This window comes from Mobula hypostoma, chromosome 28 (genome assembly GCF_963921235.1).
Source record: "Mobula hypostoma chromosome 28, sMobHyp1.1, whole genome shotgun sequence".
NCBI lineage: Eukaryota > Metazoa > Chordata > Chondrichthyes > Myliobatiformes > Myliobatidae > Mobula > Mobula hypostoma.
The window spans coordinates 36,679,275-36,697,891 of NC_086124.1; the positions used below are offsets into that span (position 1 = coordinate 36,679,275).

At 46.3% G+C, this 18,617-nt stretch overlaps 1 protein-coding gene across 4 annotated transcripts in view; it reads right to left on the reverse strand.

Annotated features, from left to right (window-relative positions):
* Positions 1-1,734: 1,734 nt before the first annotated feature.
* Positions 1,735-18,617, reverse strand: part of rasip1 (Ras interacting protein 1) — a 42,435-nt gene continuing 25,552 nt past the window's right edge. The window contains exons 5-11 of one of the 4 annotated variants that reach the window (XM_063034665.1): positions 13,929-13,966; positions 13,367-13,512; positions 12,158-12,273; positions 6,911-7,136; positions 6,151-6,323; positions 5,411-5,558; positions 1,737-4,180 (exon numbers count right to left, since the gene is read on the reverse strand). In XM_063034665.1, coding sequence (XP_062890735.1) covers positions 3,999-4,180; positions 5,411-5,558; positions 6,151-6,323; positions 6,911-7,136; positions 12,158-12,273; positions 13,367-13,512; positions 13,929-13,966 — 1,029 coding nt within the window. In that variant the 3' untranslated portion in view covers positions 1,737-3,998. Of the gene's footprint in view, positions 4,181-5,410; positions 5,559-6,150; positions 6,324-6,910; positions 7,137-12,157; positions 12,274-13,366; positions 13,513-13,928; positions 13,967-18,617 lie in introns of those variants that run through there. The other 3 variants (XM_063034666.1, XM_063034668.1, XM_063034667.1) reach the window with 3 other exon arrangements.

Genomic DNA, 18,617 nt, shown 5'->3' on the forward strand with positions numbered 1-18,617 from the left:
GAAGCAGGACTCTTCCTCTTTCTCCATCTGCAGGTTGGCCTCAGTGAAGTCCATTTTGCTGAAGTATCTCCCTCCAGAAAGATTTGCAAAAATATCCCCTATCCTGGGCAGAGGGTGTTGATCTACTTTCAGTACTGGGTTGATGGTGACCTTAAAATCACCACAGATCCTGACAGACCCATTCTTCTTGGCTACTGGAAACATTAGCATCGCCAATGGGCTTTTCTCAACCTTGGAAAGAATTCCTTCAGCCTCTATGCAATCTAGCTCACTGGCTCCTTTATCGTAGATGGTTTAAAGAACTGGATGGGCTTTGTTAAACTTGGGTATGGCATTTTCATTTAACACTATTTTACCCTTGCTATGTTTGAGTTTTCCAAAGCCACTCTTTAAAACTGCTGTGATATGGATTGGACTCATAAGCCACTTGAGAGCCCATAAATAGATCAACAGAACAGACCTCGAGGGATAGCCACGACGGGGGTATCATCCAGCACCTTTCTAAATTCACTCTATTGCAGGGGATGTGGCCAATCGAGTTGCAATTGTCTCAGCCAATCACAGCCCCACAATGCTGGTGCTCCTGTTTTTACTACATACGAGCCTCGTGTGGCTTGTTGGTTGTATTTCACTGTCACAAATGTCATTCCCAACAGGAATGATCTTTTCTCTAGTCTAAGTTCTAAATTGGATATCACAGGCTTCTGTTCAGTATTTCTGAAATGCCATTCAAACTCATTTTGTGGAGTGACTGAAACAGTGAGCCAATTCCATTTGAATTAATTTACCATTCACTTCTGGTGTAAGCCGTAGTGGTTGTCACATGTTCATTTTCACAGTGTAAATCTCAAGGCTACCCAGTCCTGTCATTACCATCATTATCAGATCAACAGCAGATTAGACTCTTTTGGAAACTGCAGCTCGACTTTTTATCTTCTTCTCTTCCCTGTGCAGTCCACTTATTTTGTCTGCCTAACATGCTCTTTGTGTGCATCCTACTCTGTAATACTTTCTACAAGTTTCACGCGTTGGTCTGGTGGATGTGAGCCCCTGCCACAACATTAATAAAATTTGTTTGGCCAAGCTGACTCCTGTTTAGACAATGCAATTTTATTAATTCCTGACGGCAACTCAGTCACGATACAGAAATTTCAACTGCTCTTTTTAAATATGAGTTGTGCTTCAGTAAGGGGTCAATTGTGAATGTTTCTTGTAAGATTCCACAAACTATATGACCTCTCAGTGCATCATTAAGCCCATCACCGAAATGACAATGCTCAGACAATTGGTTCAATTCAGCCATATGTGGTGAAATGGACTCACTTCCTTACGATTCCATTACTGAAGTCTAAAGCACCTGCAACCAACAATGTTTGTGATTCTAAATGCTCTGGTATCAGCAAAATGCATTTCGGCAGGACTGGTTGGAGCAGTCAAACTGAAGTAAACAGTACACTTTTTCACATAAATCGGCAACACTGGCACCCACTTGTCATTTTGGTGGTGTGTCTGTCTTTAATTGGTTTTCTCTCCCTCCTCACACCCATTGCCACAGGACTCACATGTACACCTCCCATTCCACCCCTGTCTCCATCCAAATCCTCCATCTTCCCCTCAGACTAATGCCCATGAGAGCCACTCCACCCCTCCTGTCTATTCTAGTCCCTCTCACCACTCCCCTGACTATGCCTTGCCTTGCCAGGATTGCTCCCCACATTTGTTTGCTGTTTTTTAGAGGGGGTGGGAGTCTCAAGCTCTCCTCAGCTATTTAAATACCACTCACATACCCTCCCCCTTCCATCATGCTTTTGAGACAGAAAGACATTGACCACTCCATGTCATAAGCCTTTATTGAGAATGCAAACTGGTGAATTTAATGAGAAGGCTGCTTCACTTGCAATCAATCTTCCTATTATAAGGTACGAGTTTGGTATCATTGCACTCCAGACGAGTTTGAGGTGTTGCCCTTTGGGAGGTGAAACGTAAAGGGACAGGACAGAGTTAATGGCCGGACCCTTAACAGTGTTGATGTACAGGAGGCATCTCGGGTCCAAGTCCACAGCCCACAAGTAGAGAGGGCGATAAGGAAAGAGTAGAGAGGGAAGTTACATTGCAGCTGTATAAAACTCTGGTCAAACCACTTGGAGTATTGTGTGGAGTTCTGGTCTCCCTGTTACAGGAGGGGTGGGGGGGGTGCAGGAGGTTCACCAGGTGCTGCCCGGATTAGAGGGTGTGAGCTACACGGAGAGGCTGGACAAACCTGGGTTGTTTTCTCTGGAGTGACAGAGGCTGAGGGGAGACCTGACAGAGGTTTCTAAGATAACAAGAGGCACAGATAAGAGTAGACCATAAGATACAGGAGCAGAATTAGGTTTTTTGCCCATTGAGTCTGCTCCGCCATTTCATTAAGGCTGATCCATATTCCCTCTCCATGTCTCTTTGTTAAGAATATATCAACTTCTGCCTTAAATATACATAAAGACAGCCAGTATCTTTTCTCCCCAGGGTGGAAATATCTAATACCAGAGGGCATGCATTTAAGGTGGGGGGGGGTGTAAGTTCAAAGGGGATGTGTGGGGCAAGTTTTACACAGGTAATGGAGCTGCCTGGGGTGGTGATAGAGGCAAACACATTATAGACTGTTGGACAGTTACGTGAATGGAAGGAAAATGGACCTTAAGTAGGCAGAAGGGATTAGTTTAGTCGACCATTTGGTTACTAATTTAATGAAGGGCCTGTTCCTGTGCTGTTCTATAATCCATCGTTTCACAGTCTACATCTCTGTGAGTCTCTCCAAACCCACGGGCATTCTTCCTCGGCTGCTCTCTCAGCGCCAGCATTTCTAGCCCGTGCTCTGCTGCGTCCTGCCAAGGTCTCGTGTCTCCAGGAGGAGGGGGCGTGTTCTGGGGTACAAAGACTCACTCACGAGGCATTGCCAGAATACGAACACACTGCGGACTCTCCCCAGGTTCTGGTGGGGAGGGGTGTCCGGGGAAGGCTGTACGATTGGAGGGGTTTGGGAGTGGAGAGGAAGGGCCTCTGGTGGTGAGTCTCAACTCGGGGGGCAGGGGGCAGGGGGCAGAGAGAGAGTGTGAGTGTGTGTGTGAGTGAGTGAGTGAGAGACATACATACATCTCACAGTCTCACATTCCGACACAGACACACACTCACACACACACATTCACACACTCACTCATATACACATACATACACAGTCACACTCATTCACACACACAGAAGCACACTCACAGACACACACACACACACACACACACTCACTGACACACAGACACCCACACACACTCAAACACACAGATACCCAAAAACACTCAAATACACGCAAACACACACACACACACACACACACTCAAACACACACCCACACACACTCAGACACACACCCACACAAACACACACTCACACACACATACATATATGCACACACAGGCAGAAACACAACCACACACATTCAAACACACACAGCTACACACACACACAGTCACAAACACAGACAGAAATACACCACACACTCAAACACACACTTACTCACACACTCAAACACAACACTTACTCACACACACAGACACACATTCCCTCTCACACACACACTCATTCATATACACATATGCACACACACACGGACATACACACTCACACACAGAGACAGAAACACACACACACACGCAGTGTGAGAGACTACCTAAGTTGGGCTATGAAGAGGAGGTCCTCTGCCATGGAAAACCCACAGACCTGGTGGGAGGGAGAACTCACATTTTAACAATCAGGGTGGGGAAAGGGATCCCTTTCATTCAGTCAGGGAGGGGCAACATTTTCCAGAGTTGCTCCAGATCTCCTTCCCCCTGCTTCGCCGGGATCAGGAAGATGCAGCAGAGGGCATGGTGTGGTGGGTGTCGTGGGGTGGTGGAGACAGCGTGCGGGATGGGGGTGCTCAGTGGAGACTGGCTACGGGGGTGACAAGGGAGGAGGGGGGTGCCCCCTCAGAAGGGGGGTCGTTGGTTGGCGGGGAGGGCCTCCTTGGCCCGTTTCCACAGGAAGGTGCGGAGGTGCTGGAGTTGCCCATGAAGATCGTCGCTGGGCAGTGGCTCTGAGAGGGACAGACGAAAGCCCGAGGATGGCAGGATGAGGGGCGGGTGGTCGGTAAAACTTTCGAAGATGTCACCTGTGCGGGTGGAGAGGGAGAGGGGGAGAGGAGAGAGAGGTGGGGAGAGTGGGGGGGGTGAGGGGGTAGGAGAGAGGGGAGGGAGGGTGGGGAGTGAGGGGGAAAGAGAGGGGCAAAAGGAGAGGGAGGGGGAGAGGAGAGAGAGGTGGGGACAGTGAGGGGGTGAGGGGGTAGGAGAGAGGGGAGGGAGGGAGGGGAGTGAGGTGGGAAAGAGAGGGAGAGGGAGAGGAGAGAGAGGTGGGGAGAGTGAGAGGGCGAGGGGTAGGAGAGGGGGAGGTAGGGAGGGGAGGGTGGTGGGAAAGAGAGGGGCAAAAGGAGAGGGAGAGGGAGAGAGGAGGGAGAGGTGGAAAGGGTGGGGGGGTGAGGGGGAGGAGAGGGGGGGAGGGAGGGGAGTGAAGTGGGAAAGAGAGGGGCAAAAGGGAGGGAGAGGGAAGGGAAGGGGGAGAGATGGGGAGAGTGAGGGGGGTGAGGGGGTAGGAGGGAGGGGAGTGGGGGAAGAGAGGGGCAAAAGGAGAGGGAAAGGAGAGAGAGGTGGGGAGAGTGAGGGGGCGAGGGGGTAGGAGAGGAGGAGGTAGGGAGGGGAGGTAGGTGGGAAAGAGACGGGCAAAAGGAGAGGGAGAGGGGAGGGGGGAGAGAGAGTGCAGACGGTGGTTAGAGCTGTGGTGTACAAACTGAGGAAGGGGAGTGTGGCTGTTTTCTGACTCTGAACCCCTGGTTACTGCAGTGAGGGAGAAATGTTTGAAAGGAGGGCCTGAGAAGGGGAGGATTGAGGAGTGGAAAGAGGTTGGAGGGTGAGGAGAGAGAGGGATGGGAAGGCTGGAGATGGAGATGGAGAGGGAGGGAAGGGATTGGGAGAGGGTCACCCTCCTTCTCTCACCTCCCTACTCTACTCCCTTTCTCCCGCCCTCATTCTTTCCATTTCCCTCTTTCTGCCTTTCCCTCCTCCTCTCTCGCCCTCTCAACAACTGACATTCTCCTCTCTTCTCCCTCCCTTCCCACCTCCCTCTCCCTCCCCACTCACCACCTCCCCTCCCTCCGTCTCCCTCCCTCTCCCTCCTCACTCACCACCTCCCCTCCCTCCCTCTCTCCCTCCCTCCCTCTTCCCCTTCCCCTCTTCCCCTCCCTCTCCTCCTCCCCTCTCCACCTTCCCCCTCCTCTCACCCCTCCCTACTGCTGACATTCTCTTCTCCTTTTCCTCCTCCCCACCCTCCCTCCTTCTCTCTGTGGTACCTTTCTCCAGCTCCTCCACAGCGGCGCTGGGGGGCTCCCAGGCCGGCGGCTTAGTCCGGGACGGCCCCAGTTGGTAGTTGTTGAGGAGGTGATGGAGTTGTGCTGAACTCAGGGCTGAATGGTCTTGGCGGAGTGAGTCCCAGCTCATCTGTGGCCAGGGGAGGGGGGGGGTCAGCAACCGTCCGTCACTGCACAGGAGACCACCCACACCCAGACTCTGCCTTGCTAACCTGCTGCCCCACACAATATGTGGGCCCCCACCTCTTCACGAAGCCCTTCTTACATTGGCTACACCACCATTTCCCCTTCTCTCCCCTATCTCTCTTCCCACTCTCTTTCTATCCTCCCTTCTCTCTCTCTCCCTCTCTCCTTCTCCCTTCTCTCTCTCCCTCCCTCTCCCCTTCCCTCTCTCCCTCTCTCCTTCTCACTCTCCCCCACTCACTCCTCTCTCTCCCCCTCCCACTTTCATCTCCCCTCTCCCCCTTTTTCCTCTGTCCCTCTCTCTACCCTCCTTTCTCCCCCTCTCCCCCTCTCCCCCCTCTCTCCCCAGTGCTCTCCTCCTCACTCACCTCCTCTCTCTATCTTACTTTCTCCCCTTCTCCCCTCCCTCTCCCTTTCTCTCTCCCCACTTTCACGCCCTCTCTCTCCCTCCCTTTCTCTCCCACCCCCTCCATTCTCTCTCCCTACTTCCTCTCCCCCCTGTCCCTCTCTCCTCCCTCTCCCCTCCTCCCATCTCTCACCTGTAATAAGCTGGTCTTGGGCACACACAGTAGGTTGACAGTGGCTGAGAGTTTTTGGAAGTAGCGCCCAGCGGTCTCCCCGAGCCCGGCCGCTTGCAGCCAGTCCAGCACCAGGTCCAGGTTGGTCCGAATCTGCACAGCCCGTGTCCACTGGTAGAACGGGCCAGTCTCTCCTGTGGGAGGGAGCAGAGGTCAGTGGTCAGGACCCCTGCTGGACACTGGGAACGAGGCCCAGAATCATCATTAACGTGTGAACTCCTGCAGAATTCCCAATTATTTCCCTGTTGGGAATTCCCAGTAGAATTGGTATTGAACCTCTTTAGAATTCCCAATAGAAATCCTATTGGACCCCAGCAATTTCTCAACAGAATCCCTATTGAAACCCAGCAGAATTCCCAACAGAATCCCTATTAAAACCCAGCAGAATTCCCAACAGAATACCTAGTGAAACCCAGCAGATTTCCCAACAGAATCCCTATTGAAACTCAGTAGAATTCCCAACAGAATCCCTATTGAAACTCAGTAGAATTCCCAACAGAAGCCCTATTGAAACCCAGCAGAATTCCCAACAGAAGCCCTATTGAAATCCAGCAGAATTCCTAACAGAATCCAAATTGAACTGCAGAAGATTTCCCAACAGAATCTTTGTTTAATTCCCGATGTAGTCCACGCTAAATCCCCACAGAATGCGGAAAGAATCTTCAAGTCGTCCTGCTTCCCTCCTCCCTCCTCCCTGTCCCAGCCGAGCCCTGGCCCTCACCTCTCTCCATGAGGGTGTTGAGCAGAGAGGCGTTGCAGAAGAAGAAGAGGTAGCCAAACATCTGGTCACGGAGCTCTGTGTGCAGGAGGGAGCGCCGGGCGAGCGCCAGGGTGTGGCCAAACAACGACAGCACCCGGGTCACGCCTGCCGGGGCATGCGGTGCCCCCTCTGCGGCCCCTGCAAATGGGTTCGTGTCCAGTAGCGCTGGCAGCACCGAGTACAGGCCCTGGGGGACGGGGAGAGCGGGGTGCCGGGGTGGGGAGGGGTTAGACAGGACAGTGGGAGGGAGAGGGACGGGAGAGTGTGAAGGAGGTACAAAGGGGAGGGCAAAGAGAGAGGAAAGAGATCAAGATGGATAGAGTTGCCAAGGGAGGAGGGGGAGAGTAGGAGAGGGACGTAGGGGAGGTGGGGTGTGAGAAGAATAGAGGGGAGAGTGGGGAGGGACGGGGGGGAGGGTGGGGAAGGGGTGGGAGGGGAGAGGGAGTGATGGGGGAGTGTCAGAAGGAGGAAGGACAGATTGATGTCAGTGTAACAGTGCCCTGATGAGGTAATCAACATCGATGACCTGATGCTGACAGATGACAGAGAGTTGAGGGATTTATGAAGTGATCATGATAATGGCATGCTGACATTATCCTACACAGACTGGTGATACACAGAATAGAACAATCAAGTGGTACGTGTGGAGATGATGCAATGTGCACAGATGGTGATGTTATCAGATGGTGATGATATAGTTCACACAGTGATGATGTAGTACACACAGTGATGATATAGTTCACACAGTGATGATGTAGTACACACAGTGATGATGTAGTTCACACGGTGATGATGTAGTACACACAGTGATGATGTAGTTCACACAGTGATGATGTAGTACACACGGTGATGATATAGTTCACACAGTGATGATGTAGTACACACAGTGATGATATAGTTCACACAGTGATGATGTAGTTCACACGGTGATGATGTAGTTCACACAGTGATGATGTAGTTCACACGGTGATGATGTAGTACACACAGTGATGATGTAGTTCACACAGTGATGATGTAGTTCACACAGTGATGATGTAGTACACACAGTGATAATATAGTTCACACGGTGATAATGTAGTACACACAGTGATGATGTAGTACACACGGTGATGATGTAGTACACACGGTGATGATGTAGTTCACACAGTGATGATGTAGTACACACAGTGATGATGTAGTTCACACGGTGATGATGTAGTACACACAGTGATGATGTAGTACACACAGTGATGATGTAGTTCACACGGTGATGATGTAGTACACACAGTGATGATGTAGTTCACACAGTGATGATGTAGTACACACAGTGATGATGTAGTTCACACAGTGATGATGTAGTTCACACGGTGATGATGTAGTACACACAGTGATGATGTAGTTCACACGGTGATGATGTAGTACACACAGTGATGATGTAGTACACACGGTGATGATGTAATTCACACGGTGATGATGTAGTACACACAGTGATGATGTAGTACACACAGTGATGATGTAGTACACACAGTGATGATGTAGTTCACACAGTGATGATGTAGTTCACACGGTGATGATGTAGTACACACGGTGATGATGTAGTTCACACAGTGATGATGTAGTACACACAGTGATGATGTAGTTCACACGGTGATGATGTAGTACACACAGTGATGATGTAGTTCACACGGTGATGATGTAGTACACACAGTGATGATGTAGTTCACACGGTGATAATGTAGTTCACACAGTGATGATATAGTACACACGGTGATGATGTAACCATAGAAACATAGAAACATTGAAAATAGGTGCAGGAGTAGGCCATTCGGCCCTTCGAGCCTGCACCACCATTTATTATGATCATGGCTGATCATCCAACTCAGAACCCTGCACCAGCCTTCCCTCCATACCCCTGATCCCTTTCGCCACAAGGGCCATATCTAACTCCCTCTTAAATTTAGCCAATGAACTGGCCTCAACTGTTTCCTGTGGCAGAGAATTCCACAGATTCACCACTCTCTGTGTGAAGAAGTTTTTCCTCATCTCGGTCCTAAAAGGCTTCCCCTTTATCCTCAAACTGTGACCCCTCGTTCTGGACTTCCCCAACATCGGGAACAATCTTCCTGCATCTAGCCTGTCCAATCCCTTTAGGATTTTATACGTTTCGATCAGATCCCCCCTCAATCTTCTAAATTCCAACGAATATAAGCCTAGTTGATCCAGTCTTTCATCATATGAAAGTCCTGCCATCCCAGGAATCAATCTGGTGAACCTTCTTTGTACTCCCTCTATGGCAAGAATGTCATTCCTCAGATTAGAGGACCAAAACTGCACACAATACTCCAGGTGTGGTCTCAGCAAGGCCTTGTACAACTGCAGTAGTACCTCCCTGCTCCTGTACTCGAATCCTCTCGCTATAAATGCCAGCATACCATTTGCCTTTTTCACCGCCTGCTGTACCTGCATGCCCACTTTCAATGACTGGTGTACAATGACACCCAGGTCTCATTGCACCTCCCCTTTTCCTAATCGGCCACCATAATAGATAATAATCAGATAATAATCTGTTTTCCTGTTTTTGCCACCAAAGTGGATAACCTCACATTTATCCACATTAATTTGCATCTGCAATGAATTTGCCCACTCACCCAACATATCCAAGTCACCCTGCATCCTCTTAGCATCCTCCTCACAACTAACACTGCCGCCCAGCTTCGTGTCATCCACAAACTTGGAGATGCTGCATTTAATTCCCTCATCTAAGTCATTAATATATATTGTAAACAACTGGGGTCCCAGCATTGAGCCTTGCGGTACCCCACTAGTCACTGCCTGCCATTCTGAAAAGATCCCGTTTATTCCCACTCTTTGCTTCCTGTCTCTTAACCAATTCTCTAACCACATCAATACCTTACCCCCAATACCATGTGCTTTAAGTTTGCACACTAATCTCCTGTGTGGGACCTTGTCAAAAGCCTTTTGAAAATCCAAATATACCACATCCACTGGTTCTCCCCTATCCACTCTACTAGTTACATCCTCAAAAAATTCTATGAGATTCATCAGACATGATTTTCCTTTCACAAATCCATGCTGATTTTGTCCAATGATTTCACTGCTTTCCAAATGTGCTGTTATCACATCTTTGATAACTGAATCTAGCATTTTCCCCACCACGGACGTTAGGCTAACCGGTCTATAATTCCCCGGTTTCTCTCTCCCTCCTTTTTTAAAAAGTGGGGTTACATTAGCCACCCTCTAATCCTCAGGAACTAGTCCAGAATCTAAAGAGTTTTGAAAAATTATCACTAATGCATCCACTATTTCTTGGGCTACTTCCTTAAGCACTCTGGGATGCAGACCATCTGGCCCTAGGGATTTATCTGCCTTTAATCCCTTCAATTTACCTAACACCACTTCCCTACTAACATGTATTTCCCCCAGTTCCTCCACCTCACTGGACCCTCTGTCCCCTACTATTTCCAGAAGATTATTTATGTCCTCCTTAGTGAAGACAGAACCAAAGTAGCTATTCAATTGGTCTGCCATATCCTTGTTCCCCATAATCAATTCACCTGTTTCTGTCTGTAGGGGACCTACATTTGTCTTAACCAATCTTTTTCTTTTCACATATCTATAAAAGCTTTTACAGTCAGTTTTTATGTTCCCTGCCAGTTTTCTCTCATAATCTTTTTTCCCTTTCCTAATTAAGCCCTTTGTCCTCCTCTGCTAGACTCTGAATTTCTCCCAGTCCTCAGGTGAGCCAATTTTTCTGGCTAATTTGTATGCTTCTTCTTTGGAATTGATACTATCCCTAATTTCTCTTGTCAGCCATGGGTGCACTACCTTCTCCGATTTATTCTTTTCCCAAACTGGGATGAACAATTGTTGTAGTTCATCCATGCGATCTTTAAATGCTTGCCATTGCATATCCATCGTCAACCTTTTAAGTATTATTTGCCAGTCTATCTTAGCTAATTCACGTCCCATACCTTCAAAGTTACCCTTCTTTGAGTTCAGAACCTTTGTTTCTGAATTAACTATGTCACTCTCCATCTTAATGAAGAATTCCACCATATTATGGTCACTCTTACCCAAGGGGCCTCTCACGACAAGATTGCTAATTAACCCTTCCTCATTGCTCAAAACCCAGTCTAGAATAGCCTGCTCTCTAGTTGGTTCCTCGACATGTTGGTTCAAAAAACCAGCCCGCATACATTCCAAGAAATCCTCTTCCTCAGCACCTTTACCAATTTGGTTCACCCAATTTACATGTAGATTGAAGTCACCCATTATAACTGCCGTTCCTTTATTGCACACATTTCTAATTTCCTGTTTAATACCATCTCCGACCTCACTACTACTGTTAGGTGGCCTGTACACAACTCCCACCAGTGTTTTCTGCCCCTTAGTGTTATGCAGCTCTACCCATATCGATTTCACATCCTCCCGGCTAATCCTCCCTTTCTATTGCGTTAATCTCCTCTCTAACCAGCAATGCTACTCCATCTCCTTTTCTTTCATGTCTATCCCTCCTGAATATTGAATATCCCTGAATGTTGAGCTCCCATCCTTGGTTACCCTGGAGCCATGCCTCTGTGATCCCAACTATATCATATTCATTAATAACAATCTGCACTCTTAATTCATCCACCTTGTTATGAATGCTCCTTGCATTGACACACAAAGCTTTCAGGCTCGCTTTTACAACTCTCTTAGCCCCTATACAATTATGTTGAAAAGTGGCCCTTTTTGATTTTTGCCCTGGATTTGTCGGCCTGCCACTTCTACTTTTCACCTTACGACTTTTTGCTTCTACCCTCACTTTACACCCCTCTGTCTCTCTGCACTGGTTCCCATCCCCCGGTTGTGAACTAACCTCCTCTTTCTTAGTCTCTTTAACTTGATTCCCACCCCCCAACTATTCTAGTACACATGGCGATAATGCGATACGTGGGATGATGATGCAGTACATGCGGGGATGATGATGCAGTTTGTGTGGGAATGATGTGATACGCAGGATGACGATGCAGTACGTGTGGGGATGATGCGATACGCGGGATGATGATGCAGTACGCGCGGGGATGATGCGATACGCGGGATGACGATGCAGTACGCGCGGGGATGATGCGATATGCAGGATGATGATGTAATGTGCGCAGGATGAGGTGGTACACACACAGTAATAATGTGGCCCAGGTGCCGATGGGCAGCGGCGTGTGAACTGACCTTAGTGATATAGTACACACACTGTTGGAATGTGTACATAATGACCTCGTCCAGCAGCAACATGGCCTCCTCGCACGACTCCAGGTCCTGAGAGTCCGATGGGTCGTCCCAGAAATCTGTGGGGAGGTGCGAAATCAGTCAGAATCAGAATCAGGTTTAGCATCACTGGAAACTTGTTGTCTTTGTGGTGCTATACATAATAATAGAGAAAACACTGAATTACAGTCGGTAGATATATAATAAAAGTAAAGTCGTCAGTGCAAAAGTAAAAGTAAAAAATAGTGAGGTAGTGTTCATGGGTTCATTGTCCATTCAGAAACTGGATTGCAGAGGGGCAGAAAGTTCCTGGGTCACTGAGTGTGAGCCTTCAGGCTCCTGTACCTCCTCCCTCACGGTAACAAAGACTATCAGCTGAGTGGGGGGGGGGGGTGAAGCTGCCTTTTTTGCCTTTTTGAGGCATCGCTCCTTGAAGACGTCCTGGACACTGTGGAGGCCAAGGCCCGAGATGGAGCTGACTGAGTTCACAGCTCTCTGCAGCTTACTTCGATCCTGTGTATTGGAGCCTCCCCCATCTTCCCCCTCTCCCCACCATACCAGATGTGACGCAGCCATGGTACAGCTGTAGAAACTTGCGAATGTCTTTGGTGACATATCAAATATCCTCAAACTTCTATTGAAATGCAGCCACTGTCTTGCCTTCTTTATAGCTGTATCGATATGTTGGGTCTAGGTTAGATTCTCAAAGATATTGTTGACACCCAGGACCTTGAAATTGCTCACTCTCTCCACTTCTGACCCTCAATAAGGACAGCTGTGTTGTTCCCTCATTTTACCCTGTCTGAAGTCCACAATCAGTTCCTCAGTCTTACTGACGTTGAGTGCAAGGTTGTTCCTGCAGCACCACTTAACCAGCTGATCTAGCTTGCTCCTGTACTCCTTCAGCTGTTTGCTCTTACTGATGTTGAGGCAGGAGAGGGTTGAACTTCCCCAGAGGCGGACATGGGGGAGAGGAGGGGAGAGGTGGGGAGGCAAGAGGTATGATGAATAAAGTGGCAAGACAGAGAGATGAGGGATGGGGGCAGATGGATGAAGTTGAAGGGTAGGCGAGGTGAGGAGGAAGAAAGCTGTAAGGAGCAGGAGAAGGGTATTGACTGGGAGAGGATGCTGAGGGTGTTCAGAGAGGTGAGTGAGGGGACAGCACTCTCCTACCCTCTTCTCCCTCCACCTCGGCTGCCTTCCGCTGCGCAAAGTTCAGGAGCTCCACAGCATTGGCCATCCAGAACATCAGGGGTCGCAAGTCAGGGGTCATGGCCTCCGCCCCCTTCTCGGAATCTTCCTGTGTGTCCTGAGGCTGACTGGTGGGAGAGGGTCAAAAGTCAATGCAATAATTCTTGCCCCCCCCTTATCTCTGTAACCCCTACACTCCCCCTCCTGTTCAAACCCCTCCCTCACCCCCTCCCTATCTCTGTAACCCCTACACTCCCCCCTGTTCAAACCCCTCCCTCATTCCCCTCTCTATCTATGTAACCCCTACACTCCTCGTCCTCCTGTTCAAACCCCTCCCTCACCCCCTCCCTATCTCTGTAACCTCTACACTCCCCCCTCCTGTTCAAACCCCTCCCTCACCCCTCCCTATCTCTGTAACCTCTACACTCCCCATCCTCCTATTGAAACCCCACCCTCAACCCCTCCCTATCTCTGTAATCCCTCAACACTGCCCATCCTCCTGTTCAAAACCCTCCCTCACCCCCTCCCCTTGACATGACATTACCTCTCTGGTTGCCTCTCTCCCAGTTCTTTGATCTTCTCCTGTTTGTACATAAGAGAAAAAGAGTCAACAACCTCATGTAGAAACCCTCTGTTCCCTCCTCCTCGCTCCTCTGGCTGCTCCAAACTCTGTAAGCTGAGGAAATCTGACAGCCTCGTCCAGCAAGAGCAGGCCCTTTGGCCCAACGAGACTGTGCCAGCCCGTGTGCCTTCTTGAGCTCGTTCCATTCCCCCCTGGCGTTTTGTCTGTGTTACTTAGAATCAGAAACCGGCACTGGGAATGAAAGGGTTAACATACGAGGAGTGTTTGATGGTGCTGGGGCCGTACTCACTGGAGTGCAGAAAAATGATGATCTCACTGAAACCTATTGAATATTGACTGACCCAGACAGAGTGGATGTTCCCTATGGCGGGGGAGTCCAGAATCAGAGGGCACAGCCTCAGAATAGAGGATGTCCATCTATTTCAGAGATGAGGAGGAATTTCTTTAGCCAGAGGGTGGTGAATCTGTGGAATTCATTTCCATGGACAGCTGTGGAGACCAAGTCATTGAGTATACTTAAAGTGGAGGTTGACAGGTCCTTGATTAGTCAGGATATCAAAGGTTACGGGGAGAAGGCAGGAGAATGAGGTTGAGAGGGATAATAAATCAGCCATGATGGAGGTGTTGGATAGTGTGGAGGGCTGTCAGAGGTTACAGATGGGCCAAATCTATCACTGAAAACTAACAGTCAATTTTATATACGTGGTGATAAGTCGGGCAAATTACTGGCTAATCGATTGAAAGCTGCTTTGGCGAAACGTCTGATTAATAAAGTTCGTAGATGGGATGGTAATTTGACGATTGACCATGATGAAATTAATAAATCTTTTCAAGAATTTTATACCAATTTATATCAATCAGAATTTCCTGATGATCCTACCATAATGCATGAATTTTTAAGGAAACTAAATATTCCGAAATTACAAGCCGATGAACGTTTAACATTAGATGCACATATTACTGAAGAGGAAATAAGGAAAGCAATTTTTTCAATGAATTCTGGTAAATCACCTGGCCCGGATGGGTACACAGTTGAATTTTATAAATTTTTTTCAGATGTACTTTCTCCCTGGTTAGGTAGAATTTTTAAAGCTGCATTATCTGTAGGTAAATTACTACAATCCTTTTATGAAGCATCTATCTCATTAATTCCAAAAAAAGTTAAAGATCCCACTGAATGTGCATCATATAGACCTATATCTTTGTTGAATGTGGATTCTAAAATCTTTTCCAAAATATTAGCAATTAGAATAGAGAAGGTACTACCACAAATTGTCTCTGAAGATTGGACAGGATTTATTAAAAATCGTTACTCACATTTTAATGTTAGGAGGCTAATGAACATTGTATACACTACTTCAGTTAAAACTCCAGAATGTGCTATTTCGCTTGATGCCCAGAAGGCATTTGACAGACATGAATGGAAATATTTATTTGATATACTTGAGAATTTAGCTCAAAATTTATATCCTGGATTCAACTGATGTATCGTACACCTCTGGCTGCTGAGATCCCCGTTTTTTAGGCTTTTTCGAGGTACTAGACAGGGCTGTCCTTTAAGCCCTTACTTTTAGATATTGTCCTGGAGCCCTTGGCAATTGCTATTTGTGATTCACCTAATATACTTGGCATTATTCATGTGAATGGGACGCACAAAGTATATGCAGATGACCTGTTACTATACATCTTTAACCCAGATAAATCCATTCCTGCAGTAATAACGTTATTTTGCTCAGTTTAGTAGTTTTTCTGGTTATAAATTGAATCTGAATAAGAGTGTGCTTTTCCCATTAAATATGCAAGTTCGAATTTATAGACAATCACCATTTAAATTAGTTACTGATTGTTTTACTTATTTGGGTGTTAAAATTACTAAGAAGCACAAGGATCTATTTAAAATTAATATTTTACCCTTCATCGATCAGGTTAAACAACTATTTACTAAATGGTCCCCATTGTCCTTATCTTTGATTGGTCGAATTAATACTATTAAGATGATTATTTTACCTAAATTTTTGTATCTATTTCAGGCGGTATCAATTTTTATCCCTAAATCTTTTTTTGATATTATTGATTCTAAAATTTCTTCATATAAATGGCAGAATAGAAATCCCAGGTTAAGTAAGAAATATTTACGGAAATCAAAAAAAGGCGGTGGTTTGACTTTGCTGAATCTTAGATTTTACTACCGAGCAATTAACATTCGATATTTAACGTTTTGGATGGAAGAGTTGGATGAAACTCAATGTTCACAATGGATGAACCTCGAGCGGGAGTCTGTACAGGGTTTTTCGCTGGCTTCTATTCTAGGAGCTGCGTATCCCTTTGCGCTTACTAAATTAAATAAACAAATGATAAATCCAATAATTAAACATGCAATACGAATATGGTTTTAATTTCATAAATTCTTTGGATTGAACAAATTTATCCTGTCAAGTTCTATTATATCTGATTTTTTCTTTCAACCATCTAGAATTGACCAAGCTTTTTCTCTATGGAAAACGAAGGGAATAACATGTTTTCGTGATTTATTCATGGATGATTGTTTTATGTCTTTCGAACAGTTGTCTAATAAATATAATCTGCCTAGATGATACTTTTTCAGATATTTACAGATTAGGAACTTTTTGAACACTACTTTATCCACCTTTCCGATATCACATCAAATTGAAGTTACAGAAAAAATTTTAGGTTTAAACCCCTATCTGAAGAGTTTAATAGCAATTATTTATGATCTGATTACGAAAATACGTCTAAGTACATCTGATAAAATTAAGTATGAGTGGGAAAGAGAACTTCAAATATCTTTATCTACAGAGAAATGGGAAAAAATTCTTCAATTAGTCAATACTTCCTCAATGTGAGCCAGACACACCTTGATACAGTTCAAGGTGGTTCACAGGGGCTCATGTGTCCAAGGATAAGTTAGCTCGTTTTTACTGCCACATAAATCCTGTTTGTGATAGATGTAATTCTGAGGCAGCTTCCTTGACACATATGTTCTGGTCTTATCCTCTTTTAGAAAAATATTGGAAAGAGATTTTTGATATTATTTCAGTAGTTCTGTGTATTGATTTACAACCTCATCCTATTACTGCAATTTTTGGATTACCAGTGATAGACTCTAGTCGTTTATCCATGTCAGCTTGTCATCCATTTGCATTTGCTACATTAATAGCCAGAAGATCCATTTTATTTAAATGGAAAGATTCTAATTCCCCCACTACATTTCAATGGTTTTCCCAAACGATAGCATGCCGAAACTTGGAAAAAATTAGGAGTGGTACTACGGATCCTTCGGTTAAATTTGAAGAGACTTGGAGGCCATTTATTCAATATTTTCATATGATGTAAGTTGACCCTTTCTGAATCCATTGTAGTAATCTTTTTTTTGTTCATGTGTAGAGGAGCAGAGTTAACGACAAATAATTTTAGCCGATGTAATACGACAGCCCAAGCTCTGTTCGTTTTTTTTTCAGTTTAGTTTCTTTTTAGTTTAGGGGGTTTTCTTTTTCTCTCTTTATAAAATATCTTTTTCATGGTCAATTACTATGAGATTGGGAGGCTAAACTATATTTGCTACTTGGAATTTGTGCTTGTAAATGTTAACTGTTATTATTGTAATCCCAATCTCTATCTTTCATTACTATTATTGTTATGTTTAATTTTGAAACTTATAAGATTGAAAAAGAAAGAAATAGGATGTAAAACTGGGCTGAGAATTGGCAGATGGAGTTCAACCCAGATAAGTGTGAGGTGGTTCATTTTGGTAGGTCAAATATGATGGCAGAATGTAGTATTAATGGTAAGACTCTTTACAAGGATGTTGCCTGGATTGGGGAGCATGCCTTATGAGAACAGGTTGAGTGAACTCGGCCTTTTCTCCTTGGAGCGACGGAGGATGAGAGGTGACCTGATAGAGGTGTATAACATGATGAGAGGCATTGATCGTGTGGATAGTCAGAGGCTTTTTCCCAGGGGTGAAATGGTTGCCACAAGAGGACACAGGTTTAAGGTGCTGGGGAGTAGGTACAGAGGAGATGTCAGGGGTAAGTTTTTTACTCAGAGAGTGGTGAGTGCGTGGAATGGGCTGCCGGCAACGGTGGTGGAGGTGGATACGATAGGGTCTTTTAAGAGACTTTTAGATAGGTACGTGGAGCTTAGAAAAATAGAGGGCTATAGGTAAGGCTAGTAATTTCTAAGATAGAGACATGTTCGGCTCAACTCTGTGGGCCAAAGGGCCTGTATTGTGCTGTAGGTTTTCTATGTTTCTATGTTAGTTTAGGACTGTATTCCTTGGAATGCAGAAAATTGAGGGGAGACTTGATAGAGGTTTTCAAAATTATGAGGGGTATAGATAGTGTAAAGGCAACAAGGCTTTTTTCCACTGAGGTTGGGTGGGACTGCAACCAGAGGTCATGGGTTGAGGGTGAAAGGTAAAATATTTAAGGGGAACATGAGGGGAAACTTCTTCACTCAGAGGGTGGTGAGAGTGTGGAACGAGCTGCCAGCACAAGTGGTGCGTGTGAGCTCGATTTCAACGTGAAAGAGAAGATTGGAGACATACATGGATGGCGGGGCATGGACAGCTACGGATCTGGTGCAGGTCGATGGGAGTAGGCAGATTAGATGGGCCAAAAAACCTGTTTC